This window comes from Scomber japonicus, chromosome 11, assembly GCF_027409825.1.
Source record: "Scomber japonicus isolate fScoJap1 chromosome 11, fScoJap1.pri, whole genome shotgun sequence".
In the NCBI taxonomy this organism is placed as follows: domain Eukaryota; kingdom Metazoa; phylum Chordata; class Actinopteri; order Scombriformes; family Scombridae; genus Scomber; species Scomber japonicus.
Genome location: NC_070588.1, coordinates 16,527,075 through 16,541,005, shown reverse-complemented (window position 1 = coordinate 16,541,005; position 13,931 = coordinate 16,527,075). Strand labels below are relative to the sequence as shown.

The window sequence follows — 13,931 nt, the reverse complement described above, 5'->3', positions numbered from 1 at the left end:
AAATATGTGTGGGCCACTTTAATCAGGGAAGAAGACCTATTCATAAAACGCAGCTAACTTATAAAGCAATTTGAAAACCAATGTTGGAGTGCTATTAACAGTGATTTGAGATAAAATGATGTTCAATCATTAATGTATGAATACATATTAAGCATTATGCTGTGACACACAAGGACAGCCACTGGCCTTTTTAAACTAAGAGGCAAAGCACAGATGCAAAATAATTAAATTAATGATGGTTGGATTCTGTTTTGCTGCATGCTGGCTCATTGTCACAGCTTACTGACATACTTAAAGTCTCCCTTCAGTCATAAATGTGTTTTTTCTTCTTCCTTCAGTTGGATGTTTGAGCAGAATGGTGTATGTGCAGAGTTTGACACCAGAAAGCTGTTTTCACATTCGTCAGCTGAAGTAAAGCCAGTTTATACTGTTTACACAAGTGAGATTTTGAAACTTGAAACCTCCAGTCTATTCAGTGAACTATGGCACATCTTTTGTCCAAATGAAGCATATTTACATATTTATAGGTTCTTTTCAATGAGGTACAAGGAGACAAGGCCATTTTAGGGATTTTTAATAGTAACTTCTTTTTTTTTGTGTAAAAACATGTCAAACATTAACTCTACTCATCTAATCATCCATCTAAATGTTAAAACATGTCTGGAGGAGATCTTAAATAAAACAAAGCCATCCTTAATGTCATCAGTAACACCCCTGCTTATACTTTTAAGTCAAAATATCTTTATAAATGCTTACATTACTGTACTCCTTAATAATCCCACACTTTGAGTGAATCATCCACTCCAGATAATGACTTGTTTGCATTAGATTATACAGTGTTAATACATACACTAATGCACCCTTTATACAGGGATTATACATTTGAATTAATGACCTTATTAATGGTTAATAAGTGATTTATAAATGCTTAATAGTTCAGGTATAAACCATTAATTAGTACAAATTTTGGGTTGCCAGGTTTTGAAAACCCTGGAGCAAGAGCAATTCATTAATAGTTCATTGGATTAAATAATTTACTGCGATAATTTCAGATTACATGGCCATTAGAAATTGAGAAACCAATGTGTATCAGAGGATAACCAACAATTAAAGGGTTTTTTGGCAGTGTAGTCAGACAAGAAATGCAGTACTGGATGGAGAGAGTCTGCAGGCAACAAAGGTCCCAGATCAGAACTGAACTGGAGACACTGTAATTATGATACACACCTTAAAGCATAAAGCTATAATTAATATTTGTATATAAACAATGGATCACACAGTACTTGTATGTATGAAAGACAAGGCTTGTAGTGATGAACCCACTGAGCATTAGCCCCCAACTCTGCAGTTCCCCTCAGCTCGATGGAACATTTTAGTGTCTCTCAGCTCATGTTGGTTTTCGTTGTGGGTTAATGGTTCATTGTGTCATTTTCAGCCACAGCAGGCAGCTGTTTATAGTTTTTTTAAGCTCCAAATAAGCACCTTCAAGGCAACAGTTTGCCTGCAGACTTTCAAAGGTATGTGAGTGAAGTGTTTTCAGCTGGCTTCCACTGGCCCCAAGTGGACACATTTTAGTAAATACAGGTTTAATGAGTAAAAACATGAATATCATTTATAATATAAAACAACTTATAGACCCTTTATAAGGTCAGTTAAAAGAAAAGTGTACCCAGCTGAGTTACTTTTTCTCAACATGAAATAGAGAAATCACATAACTTTCTTGGTCAAACCTGAAATGACAGATATGAGCATGAATAGACCTTTGTGTTCTTTGTTTATATATTTTCCTTAATAACTGTGGCAGACTGACTTGGCATCCTGCTCAAGTTTTCATTTACAGCTCCTTTTTTTCTTCACCCACTGGAATTTTCCTTTGTAAAAAAGGAAAAAAAATCTCAGGTGATTTCCGCATGAGTGAGTTTGGGAGGAGGTGGTCAAAGTTCCAGGTGCAAAGTCAACAAACGGGCGCAGTCTTAAAGATGAAGGACCCTATCGGCACCTGCTCTGTGAGTATACGTTAAAAAATGACTGCAATGTTTATTTTTGAAAAGCACTGTAGTACGAAATAATGTCTGTCAGTTTCATGTATGACAGTCTCACAATCACAGCTAACTTTGTATCCTTTAAAAAGAATATCATGAAGTCTTTTTCACTGTCTTTCAGTACAACCAACTGTATCAAAATGCAAAACACTTTTCAAAAGCTGGGGAGTACTTCTGTAAAGAACTAATGGCGGTATTTCAGCAGAGGTAGGATAAATACAGTTATAGCCTTCAAATAAATGTTGAAAGTTACTGTTTGACTTGCCTGCTCACACTTCTTCCTGTTTCAGGGCTGAGATGGAACATGCTTACGCTAAAGGACTACAAAAACTTGCTGGCAAACTCATCAGGGCATCTAAAGAAATGTCAAACAAGTAAGGGACACAGCATTTAATGTTTAATCTGCTCTGTCTTTTGTCTGTTTGTGATTAACATGATCTCTTCTGGGGATAGCTGCCAAGTGTTGCAGAAATAATGGTGCCATAGGAAATGACATGTGCCTTGCAAGTTAGATGTGATCAAAACAAAGGCAGGTGTCAGCTTGGCCCACAGCTCTAACCTTTTCATGCTGGCTCCCCGCTCAGTTCCACCTACAGTGCCTGGTGTCATGTGTCAGATGAGATGTACTCAAGAGCAGATGCTCACAGGTAGTTTCCAACCTGAGTTCACATCATGACTGTCAAAAAATTAAACTAATGTGAGGGAGATTCAGAGTTAAATATGGCATGCTCTTCTCATTTCAGATCACTGGGAAATGCATTTCAGCAAGAAGCAATACTGGAAATACGCCAAGTCTTGGATGAGCATACTAAGAGAAAGAGGCCTGTATGTCATTTATTCTTTATCAGTCTGATCTAGCTTCAAGTCATAATGTGTCTCTAACGTTCTCTGTTTTAATAGCTTGACAGTGCCATTGAAAAAAACGGAAAACTTGTTACTGCTAATTGGAGCGAGCAACTCAAGGTAAAACTTCTTCAGACATTTTTCAAACAGATGTACAGATGTAGAGATGAGTTATAAGCTGTAATGGAGCTGCTGCAGAGACATCTTTTAGGATTCTAATCATGAATCCATGAAAAACTATTGTGGCTTTAAATTATTATAGTATGGTTACTTTTACAGTATGCATAATGTATGTATGTGTATATGTAGAGATACATACATAATACATTACAATGCATTCACAATGGACGATAAGAGATTCTGCAGTGTAAGCCTTAAAAATGCATCAAGATGTGTTAAAACAGTTATGAGGCCATTAAAAATAGGATCTTAAGACTAAACAAGGTCACAAAGTACAATAGTTTACAAGCATTTTAACCATTTTGCACAAGAGGTTATAAAGTCTAATTGCCATCATGTCATACTTTATTATGATCAGCCATAACCACACTCTCAGTTCATTTTGGTTACATTAGTGTTCATATAACTTCATAACTGTCGATGGTAAACTGATCATGAGTCACTGTGATGTTTGAATGAAGTATTGATGATACTTAAAATGACTTTTGGCGGCTGTTGCTAAGAGAAATCATACATTATGAAGGCTTATAGCAAATTTAGCACTGAATGTGTCATAATATGTTATGGATTACAAGTTGGACATTTAGATTTCCTCAAATGTGATTTTAATAAATGAATGTCAAACATATTCATTATATAAACATTTCAACTGGCAGGTATAATTGAATAAGCTATAAATCTTGTCACTTCTGTATGTTGCCTGATATTCTCTTGTGAATTATAACATCTCATCTTTAAAATCTGGCTGTTTTTATTTTCTTTAAAAATACCTAAACTTATGTCAAATTTTGTTACTTCAAACATATATAAAATAAATAATTTCACAACACAATGTATGATGAAAACTATATATTACATTTTTTTTTAAATTACATCCACTCTCCCTCACACACACACAGTTTGCATATAATTTGTGATGGATTAATGTGATTTCTCGTGTTTCCTATTTTCTAAATACAGTTTAAAAAGAAACTGAGTGGACTAACACGAGAGCATGAGGCTCTGTTCAACTTTGTGGAGAACAACAAACACATTTGCACAGAGAAAGAAAAACAAAAGGTATCATTTTTCAGCATCACATACTGTACTTTAAACATGTGCTGTAAAACAGTCAGCTTTCTTTTCTTCCTGTTCTTGACTACAGATGCTTAACAGGCTGACTAAGTCGGCAGAGATCCAGGCGCGGGTGGACACAGAGTACTTTAATATCAACATGGAGGGTCATCAGATGAGACTCAAGTGGGAAAACACACTGAAAAACTGCTACCAGGTGCGGAAAACTGCCTTCCTACTTTTCAGATTGCAAGCATTTAGCTGTTCCTCTTATCCAGAGTGGCTTTTTGCAAGTGAACAGGCAGATTCAGTGTCTTGCTCAAGGATGCCTCATTTATGATAAGCGTTGAACCTGTCAGCTTTTTGCATAAGCACTTGGTCAGTCTACCATACAATTGCTCTCTGTGGAGCACCAGGTAAAATCACCCTGTGTATTCTGCAGCTTATTTCATGCAAGATACACACGTTATCAGTGAACAGCAAGCAAGCACTAGCACCACAAGGGGAAATGAGGTGAGTCTTGTTGAAGGACATTTCAGCAGGTTATGTGGCTGCTGGCCTGCTCTAATGATCAACCCTTTGAGCTACTTGAGTTACTGTTCAATCTTACAGTCACTGTTTCACTCTGTCTGTATTTAAATTTTACCTCAGGTTTACATGACAATCATCTAACATCGGGTGACATACAGTATAAAGTGGTGGAAGGCATTATAAACATGCAGCCCATTTATAATGTACTAAATGCTCCACAGAGTAAATGACAAAGCCAGGGGTCTGGATATGGATTAAATGCACTATTTGCTGCTTTGTTTCAGATCATACAGGAGCTGGAGAAACAGCGAATTGAAGTACTTTGCAACATCCTGACAAGATACAACCTCCATATGTCCAGTTTTGGGCAGACTCTCAAACACGTAAGAAATAGTAAATAATATTAAATAGTAATAGTAAAGAAAAAGCTAATATCTGAATGGATATTATTATTATTATTATTACTTACTGTATGTGTACTTCTGATACTTCCAGGGACAAAGACAGATAGAACAGATGGTCCAAAGGGTGGACATGGATAAAGACATACAAACCTTGGTGGAGGAAAACAGCATCACAGCTGAGGATAGCAAAGCAGAGTTTTTGATGGCTGATTATTTTGTAAGTCTGCAGTTTTTGCCGTGAGACTCTGTTGTTGCATTTTGGTGGGGTTGTTCGCCTGCAGGCCACAGACTCACCCTCTCAGAGACAGTCTCAGTCATCTCTGCAGGGGGTCTCTTTTGTGAGGGAGTCTGCAAGCTGCAGATAGAAAGATCTACTTGACATTTCGAAGACACGGCCTGACATGAATACTATATTGTTTTTTACAGTATATTTATTAACATTCTGTATTGTAAATGATGCTAATATGTAGGTATTTATGTACTCAGGTATCTCTTGAAAATATAACTGATTTATTAAAGAATATATATTATTTACATGTGTAAAATTTCCAGGACAGCTTTTGTTGCTTTGGCATATACATCATAAACCATTAGAGCTCCTGATGTGTGTTGATAAATCCCTGTTATCTGTGTCCTGTACACACCAGGAGGAGAACAGCAAATCACTGATGACCAAAGACCGGAGAAAAGAGGCCATAAAAATCAAGCTCCAGCGCCTGGAGGATAGCCTTACAAAGACAAAAAAAGACTGTGAAGGCAAGTTCAGTGCATTATCAATTATATGTTTCATTAAAATATAATTTAACAGAGGTTGAAAATTTTACTTTTAGTATAATTCAGTGAACTTTACCTACATTGTTTTTGCAGGAATTGAAAAACTGATAAAAACATACTCTGAAAATCCATCCTTTTCTAACCAGAAGAACCTTGAGGAAACTGAACAGCTGCTTGATGAGGTATACTCTTTATAGCATGCAGAAGGGAAGTTTACATTGATCATAAATTAGATTTGCTGAATTGTTCACTAAACCTCCTTATCTATTGCCTATTGTCTTGTTACCTGCAGAGTGCTTTGAAACAGGATCTGCTAGAGGCCACTCACTACAAACTCTCCCAAACTCTGTCTGAAATAGAAGGGAAACCCAAGTCCTTTCACCGATTTAACGACAGCATTGTCAAATGGAAAGATAAGGTAAGACTAAATATCTTCAGCACACAATGTTGGTACACCTGTGGCCTGAGGTAGTGACAGACTTGGTTGGCATTGAGGGTTTGTGATTGTAATCTTAAAATAACAGGAAAAATCTTGGGGCGGGAATAAATAATTAAGCTCTCCCTCAACACATTGCCAAGGTTCATTATGAAATTGCTTTTTGGTTCACATAAATGAGTGAATCCCAACCTTTAACTGTAGTCACACGGCACTGTTATATGAGCTTAAAGGGCAGGTTCACAATTGTTTATGTAAGTATTAAATCATCAGTGAAGTGCAAATAAACATTAAAACAGGTTTTCTCACTGAACTCATGCCTCTTGTTCATATTGGCCATCCCTTCATTATGACAAGGAATTAAATCTACAGTCCTCATTCTGTGCAAGATGTGTATATCAAAGTTTATCCAAATCTAACATGAAGTTTCAGCAATCCAAATTGCCAAATCCAAATGTTTCAACATTAGTCTTCTTACTGCCAATTCCCTTCTTCTGTTACTACCACAGCAGCTCAAACAGAGGGAATTTATACTATACTTAAAAAGAAAATAACTGGAAGATATCCCCTTGATTTAAATATAACTAGTTTTAATGCAGTTTTAATGCACTCTCAATGACAGCTGTTTGAATTTTACAATTGCCTCAGGTTAGCGGGAGGCGTGTCATGTAACTGCCAAAAACAATCAGCCAAAAATAGCCTTTTTAATAGCAGAGATCATCCACAATCTTATCATGTATCCCTGGCAACAGCGGGCACAAGTACTTCTGCTTAGGAATCATTGTTCACGGACATTATGTATTCTACACTTCATGACATTTGTTTGTTTAAAGATAAATCATGTGGATTAAACATAACCCAAACTATGTTTCTGTCTAAGGACTGTGAGCACAGTGTGGTTCAACTGAGTCGTCCAGTCAAACTCAGGAAGACACCGTTCAGATCCAGACAATCACTGAGAGCCTCCATCATTTACAAAGGACCTGTTCAGTCTGTGGAGACTCTGCAAATTGCTGCTGACCAGGTCCACTCCACAGCTTCAATAAATGAATCTGAAGCGGTTGACTGTTGCAGCGCTGTTAATGGCGCCATAACTCATACAGATGACAACAAAGATCAAGGTGGTATGTTTACAGAGCCTCAACTAAAAGATTTATTTGTTATTATTTACATCATGCAATTAAAGAATAAAAAATATCAACATTAAACAGGTCAAGCAACAGAATTCTGCAGTATAGGAAAATGCAAAGCTCTCTACGATTTCACACCTAACCAGGACGATGAATTAACTTTGAAAGAGGGTATGTGGCAATTTAATTGCAGATCATCAAAAACAATAGTAGAAAATGATAGATAAAATAATACAGTGATTTCTATTTCACAGGAGATCTTCTAGACATTTACACAAAGGAAGAGAACGGTTGGTGGTTTGGACTACTTAATGGACAGATCGGCCATTTCCCATCAACCTATGTTGAGGAGCTGCCCGTGTTAAGCAGTGTCAAATCATCTGATGCCTGACTGCCCTACTCATGAGGAGCAGAAATATAAAACTCACCCACGGAAAGTTATAAACCAAATCACATTTCTGTGTATGTACAATATTGCTTTAAAATTGTTAATACAAAGATAACTTTAATTACAAGACCTCAGTCATCTTTCTTGAACATGAAGCCCTCTGTGCTCACATCAGTCTCCAAAGCCTCATGAAGTTTGCTGCAAGGTTCTTTATCTTCATTTTTTCCAATCTTAGCAACGTGCCTGTGAGATAAACTCCTTCCTGATGTTTGCCAGGAACGCTTGTAAGTTGTTCGTCTCCTGAAGCCGTTTTTCCAAGTCTGGCAAACACTCGAGCGAGGGGTCACTTGACACAACTGTAGAAATGGAAGTTTTGGGTAAATATGGAGGCCATTTACAATGTTTGTTATGACTATTAAAAAGATGAGGCTAGTAGTAATTAATCATTTTATTATTGTCAACAATGTGTTTTATTCTGTCTCTCAACACATTTTTCTCACATCCCTCTTGACTGTGGTCAAAGCCCTTTAGTTCCTACTGGAAATGTAGATCTTTTAAAACCATTTTCAATTGTGGATCAATACACGTTTGGTGCTCTAGGAAGTTTTCCCAAGAGCAGGATGGTTTAAGTGGGTCTTTCCACAGAAATCACATGTAAGTAAAATGGACTAATTTCTGGCTTTGGAATTTGTTTTGGGGTTATCGTTTCAAATTTTTTTTTTTTTTTTTGGGGGGGGGGGGGGGGGGGGGGGGGGATTACGTTTTTTTGGCACGTCTTGGTCAAACTAAACCAGGGACATTGCAGTTATATGGCATGCACTTTAATCATTCAGCTAATTGTTTTTAATGATTTGCATGATTTTGCAATAATTTTCTGATACGTTGTGTATGTCTCTCTGTGTGTGTGTGTGTGTGTGTGTGTGTGTGTGTGTGTGCGTGTGTGTCTCACTCTGATATGATCCGTCTTCTTTGAGCCCCATTGTGACGATGTAGGCGCTGTCCTGATCAGCAGGATTGATATGCCGGAAAACAAACTGCAACTTTTCACCTTTAACAAGAAAAAGAAACCTCTATAAAGCCATAAGTCATATTTACTTTAACTGAAGCGAGCCCTGAGATTTTAGTATTTAACATATAATATATAATGTTGGATCCTGCCATTGAGTGGGTGTATTCAAAAGTATTCTAACCTAAAAACAGCATTTTCCATTTGTTTTGAGGGTCATCAGTAGGGTGTGTGCCATATACAAATTAGGAGAACTCAAATTAATTTCTACACCAATAAAACAACAGCTGATTTCATACAAACGTGCTTTGGGTGAAGTATTTAGATAGATACACACATAATACATTCATGTTTTAAACTAGACAGAGAACCCTGAGAGCAACTCTCCAAACTTAGGTGTTAAAGGTTAATTTGTTAAAGAGCAGAGATGGGTGATAGAAACAGCACTCAGGAAGGATACTGAGTAAACAGCTCTGCATGTGTTTGGTGTACCTTTCACCAGTTGTGTTTTGCCTTGGATTGTTCGTATCTCCAGTCCCAAATGATCCTGGAAGACCAGTCTAGCTTTCTGGAGATTCCTCAGTCTGTCCTTGTTTGCTTTATTTTGGGACTTGATTACTGAGGAGTGGACAAAAATAATATATCTGTATTGTCAATTACTAAAATCATCATATGTCACAGTCACAAAATAACTTCTGAGATATGCCACTGATTGCATTTTAGAACATGAACTTACAATCTTTTCTCTTGGCATGCTCCCCCTTAAGTTTCTCAATCTTCTGGATAAGGATGTCTTTCTGCATCTCCTTCTGCTGAACCTCAGATATCACTTCAGAAATGGCGTGCTGTTTCTCTTTCAGTGACGTACTTTTATGTTGCAGGTCTGGGGGCAAAACACATCTCACGTTAACAGTTGCTGAAGCTGCTGAAGTTGCATTATAACCTATCCCCTTCTTTCCCAAAAGACAAAATATGAGCACATAGTGTACATCAGATTATGAGAACAATTAGAAGTAAGCCAGCACATAACAGTAGATAACTGGAATGGGGCCAATATCCGTAATTTAACAACACACACAAACAAATGGCACATGTAAGGCACAGGTTTAACTCTTCATAGCCTAATGCAGAAACTCACCTTTTTTGAATGTTTGTATTGTCTCAAACAGCATTTCATCCTCCTTACACTTCTTCAAACATGTATCTGCACCAAATGACAAATAGCATCATTAACCATCCATAGTGGTCTAATCTAGCACAAGGGCAACTGTATGGTAAATGAAATAAATAATTGTATGAATTTGAAGGCCTTGGTCTTTAGTCATACTCAATGTCACAAACTATTATATGGGATTGTGCTTTTCAAGTGATGTAGAGTAGGCTGGGTTTTTTTAGATTACTCTGAAGCACAGTTTCCTATTACTTAAAAAGCACATGTGCATATGGGAGCTTTTGCTTCACACATTGTGTTATGACTTCAAGCATGGCCTAGCAACACCCCACAATGTATCTGCTACACATCGGCTGCAGGGATTCATGACATCAAGTTATAAAAACCATTATGGCCTCATTAGTGTCCACAGCTCAATCTGTGTAATTACTATGGAGTACAATATTAAAGTACAGGAACAAGTGGGTATAGGCAAATTAACAAAAGGACTGCTCACCACAGTGCATTTAAAATATTTAACTATGTTTAGTTCAAAAACATGATTAGTTACTAAAAATGTATGGATACAGAATATCGATGACAATAATCATACCAAGTGCAGATTTCACAAACTGTCTGTGGGACTGGCACAGCTCCACTGTTGTGTCAATTATCTCCTCATGTGCTTTGAGATGTTTGTTGTGGATCTCCCTCATTGCATTGGTAAACATGTCACTCATTTTTGGATCAGTGATGGACGTCATGATTTTCTGCAGTCTCGCAAGCTGTAAAAAAATAAATTAAATAAAAACACAAAACTTTGCACTGAAAATATCTCTTAAATAAACACTGCTTGTATGTTTTATGACAAGAGCACGGATCAATATTCCTACCTACTTGATAGAGCTGCAACAAGTAGTTGATCGAAAGGAAATTAGTCTATTTTAATAACCGAATAATTGTTTTAGTCATTTTTCAAGCAAAAATGTCAAACATTTGCTGGTTGCAGCTCGTCAAATGTGAAAATGTGAAGCTTTTCTGTGTCACTCGTGAAAGCAAAGTGAAGGTATATAAACATTTGAAGACAACGCTGTAATCTCTACTACATAATAACTACATTTTATAGGGAAAATAAATCAGCAGATTGAATCAATATAATGAAAATAAGTGGTCCAACATATACTATTACACTTAATAACACAATCAACCATTCAATGAATGATGAAGACTGTGACACAGCTAGGGTTGCAAAGGGGTGGAAAGTTTCCGGTAAATTTCCGGAAAGTTTCCGGTAAATTTCTATGGGAAGTTAAGCTGGGGAATTTTGGAAATATTCCAAATTGGAAACTTTCCATGGGAATTATGGGAATTATGGGAATTTATGGGAATTAAATGGGAATTTATGGGAATTTATGGCAACTGAGGGTAATTTAGTGGAAAGGTATCATCATTTGATTGATTAATTGGATAAAAAAAGTCCACCCCTTCATTAAAAAACATTATTTTAAGTTGACGATAAAAAAAGGTGCACAATGTCGCTTGATGTCCCTGAGCTGTTGAAGTTATATTAAATTTTACAATAATTTATAATTTAATATTAAAAAAGCAACTAAATGTTATTATTCTTAATGGTTTCACACACAACTCTGAAAAAATACAACAATGTGTCTGTGAAGCTACACATCCCTGAGGGGGATGTGTCCAATGTATCCTGGTGGAGATACAACTCAAAATATAAAAGATGTTTTTAAAACTATTAGTTATTGTTATTTACTTAGGTGCAAATGATATAACTAGTAACATCAAAGTTCCACTCCTGTCTGTTAAAGTGATATTTGCTGTATAAATTGTGGTTTATTTGGTTTTGACCATTTTTATTTTTTCCACCATAAGGCTAAATATAGCACTTACACATAAAAATATCCCTAAATATATTACCATATGATGTCATCAAAACCACAGGCTCAAAAGTCTGGCTTCAAGTTGTGTGCTCTGGGCTCAAAAGTGTGGTCTAGGATTGTAGAACTCATCTGTGCATGTGATGGAGGAATGCACAGTGCATGTAGGGGGCGTGGTCTCAGTAGCCCTGCAGTAAACAGTGTGCTATGTGAGCATGTGATAGCATAGATATTCAACTGTACTGCATGATATCTGGTTGTTTTAGTCAGGATTATGCTAAAATATTATTTTACACAACTATATTTAAGTTCCCTAATAAGAACATACCTTCAGTTTAGTAAATTCCCAGTTAATTCCCGTTAATTCCCATAAATTCCCGTTAATTCCCGTTAATTCCCATGGAAAGTTTCCAAGTTTGAAAATTCCCGGAATTTTGCAACCCTAGACACAGCTGAGGAAAATTGGTAGTAAGTGGACCATCAGATATGATTTTGTATGTCCTTAACAGCTAATGCTACTGAGTTCCTATTGATTAATTTTATGGATTAACAAACAAAAAAATGATATATTAAATTGGAAAACACTTATTTGAAACATGGTCCCAAGACAGAAACATGAAGAAGCACAAGACAGCAACATAAAAAACCAAGCAATACAATCATGAAATTCAAATAACTTCAAATAAAAATCATAACTTCCACATCAAAATAAAGGATAGCTAAAGTAAGAATGTTAATATATTGTCAATAGATCCATCTAAATGAAAACCAACGATAAAGACTGTGTGATGGGGTTGACAGCTCAGTGGAAAATACAGAAACTAAGGGTTTGTTTTTGTCTAACTTCTCTGTTTATTGGTTAGCCGGTGTTAATTAGTTAGTTAGCTTGCTGCTTGGCGTATAATTGCGTTACCAATCTGATTGTCATTAATAAGTCCCAGAAAACAACGGTGTGACAGTCAAGCCGACGATGAAGGGGGCAGGACTGTGTCCGTTAAACAGCCAAGAGCGATACGTTAAACTGGTCCCCACGGAGCCGTTATTAACTGTTAACATTCGAATAAGCGAGTTAACAAATGTCAGACTGAGTTTGTAACTATGGTAACGGTGTCCGTTAAGAACGTTACCAACCGTAAGACCCGTGTTGTTACCGTTACCATAGACTGTTTCACTGCACGCCCGGTTAACGTCATCAACGTATCGACATTAGCACTCCAGCTAACGCTAGCCTGAAAACATTAGCGGTTGACTTTAACGTAAGTTAATTTAAACAAACGGACTCCTTCTTGTTAAACAACCGAGTAGTTCACTGTAAGCGACAATCACCTCTTAAAGTCTCCGGTTGGTGAATATGAAGCTGTTTGTCTTCTGCTCCGGGACTTGTCGTTATTTTCAAAAATCCGCGGTCTGGGGCGGTGGGTGGGCAGTCAACACCGGAAATGACATTTTTCTCCTCCTCCCTCTTCTTCTCTGGCATCCATGTTGTCTCATTACTGCCATCTTCTGGAGTCAAACAACTCCTACAGCCCCTTGTCCTGCCAGGCCAGTGTTAACAGGGGCTGATCAATCATCTTCTGCCCTGTCCAATAGATTTACACTCGCTGGCCTCTTTATTAGGTACACCTGTTGCAATCCAATACAACAGCTCTGCTTTAAATTCTACATTTATTCAGATTCAGTTTCACATATTACTTTATTCATCCCATAGGTCAGTTCAGTTTTTACAGTCTACCCAGACCTGTTACAAAACAAATTCAAAAACATGCACACAGGGAAAAAAACTAACAGGTGAAGTGGGTTGTGCCAGAGACAATAGATAAGGACAGATGTGCACACTGACACCTTGTGTGACCCGTGCATACTGACCTATGATACTGACTCACACAAGGGTCCGGCAAGTAAAGTAGACATTTGGTTTGGTTTTATGTTTGATTTTTGCTTTCCGTTCCTGCTCAAACATACATCCATGTTTTTTTAATACCACTTGCCTTTAATTTTCGTAAGTTATCCTTCAATAAAGCTGAAGTTATTCAGAGGGACTCATTTCTACTGTGGCTGCACTCATTAACACCATCAAATATCTTGATAGCTTGATG

The 13,931-nt window shown here is 37.1% G+C and overlaps 2 protein-coding genes across 2 annotated transcripts; one reads left to right on the top strand and one right to left on the bottom strand.

Moving 5' to 3' along the window:
• Positions 1 to 1,979: 1,979 nt before the first annotated feature.
• Positions 1,980 to 7,798, top strand: nostrin (nitric oxide synthase trafficking). Its single transcript, XM_053328679.1, has 16 exons — positions 1,980 to 2,006; positions 2,164 to 2,249; positions 2,333 to 2,416; positions 2,627 to 2,689; positions 2,786 to 2,867; positions 2,943 to 3,005; positions 4,026 to 4,124; positions 4,210 to 4,335; positions 4,934 to 5,032; positions 5,145 to 5,270; positions 5,701 to 5,809; positions 5,921 to 6,009; positions 6,120 to 6,245; positions 7,144 to 7,384; positions 7,487 to 7,564; positions 7,648 to 7,798. Exons 1-16 carry the CDS (start codon positions 1,980 to 1,982, stop codon positions 7,782 to 7,784), a joined length of 1,635 nt encoding a protein of 544 aa, XP_053184654.1. The 3' UTR covers positions 7,785 to 7,798.
• Positions 7,799 to 7,805: 7 nt separating this feature from the next.
• Positions 7,806 to 13,237, bottom strand: spc25 (SPC25 component of NDC80 kinetochore complex). The gene is made up of 7 exons (XM_053328680.1): positions 13,162 to 13,237; positions 10,551 to 10,722; positions 9,926 to 9,991; positions 9,524 to 9,670; positions 9,280 to 9,405; positions 8,731 to 8,829; positions 7,806 to 8,137 (listed from the first exon to the last, which is right to left on the bottom strand). The coding sequence occupies exons 2-7, from the start codon at positions 10,699 to 10,701 to the stop codon at positions 8,013 to 8,015; spliced, it is 714 nt and encodes a 237-aa protein (XP_053184655.1). The 5' UTR covers positions 10,702 to 10,722; positions 13,162 to 13,237; the 3' UTR covers positions 7,806 to 8,012.
• Positions 13,238 to 13,931: the final 694 nt, after the last annotated feature.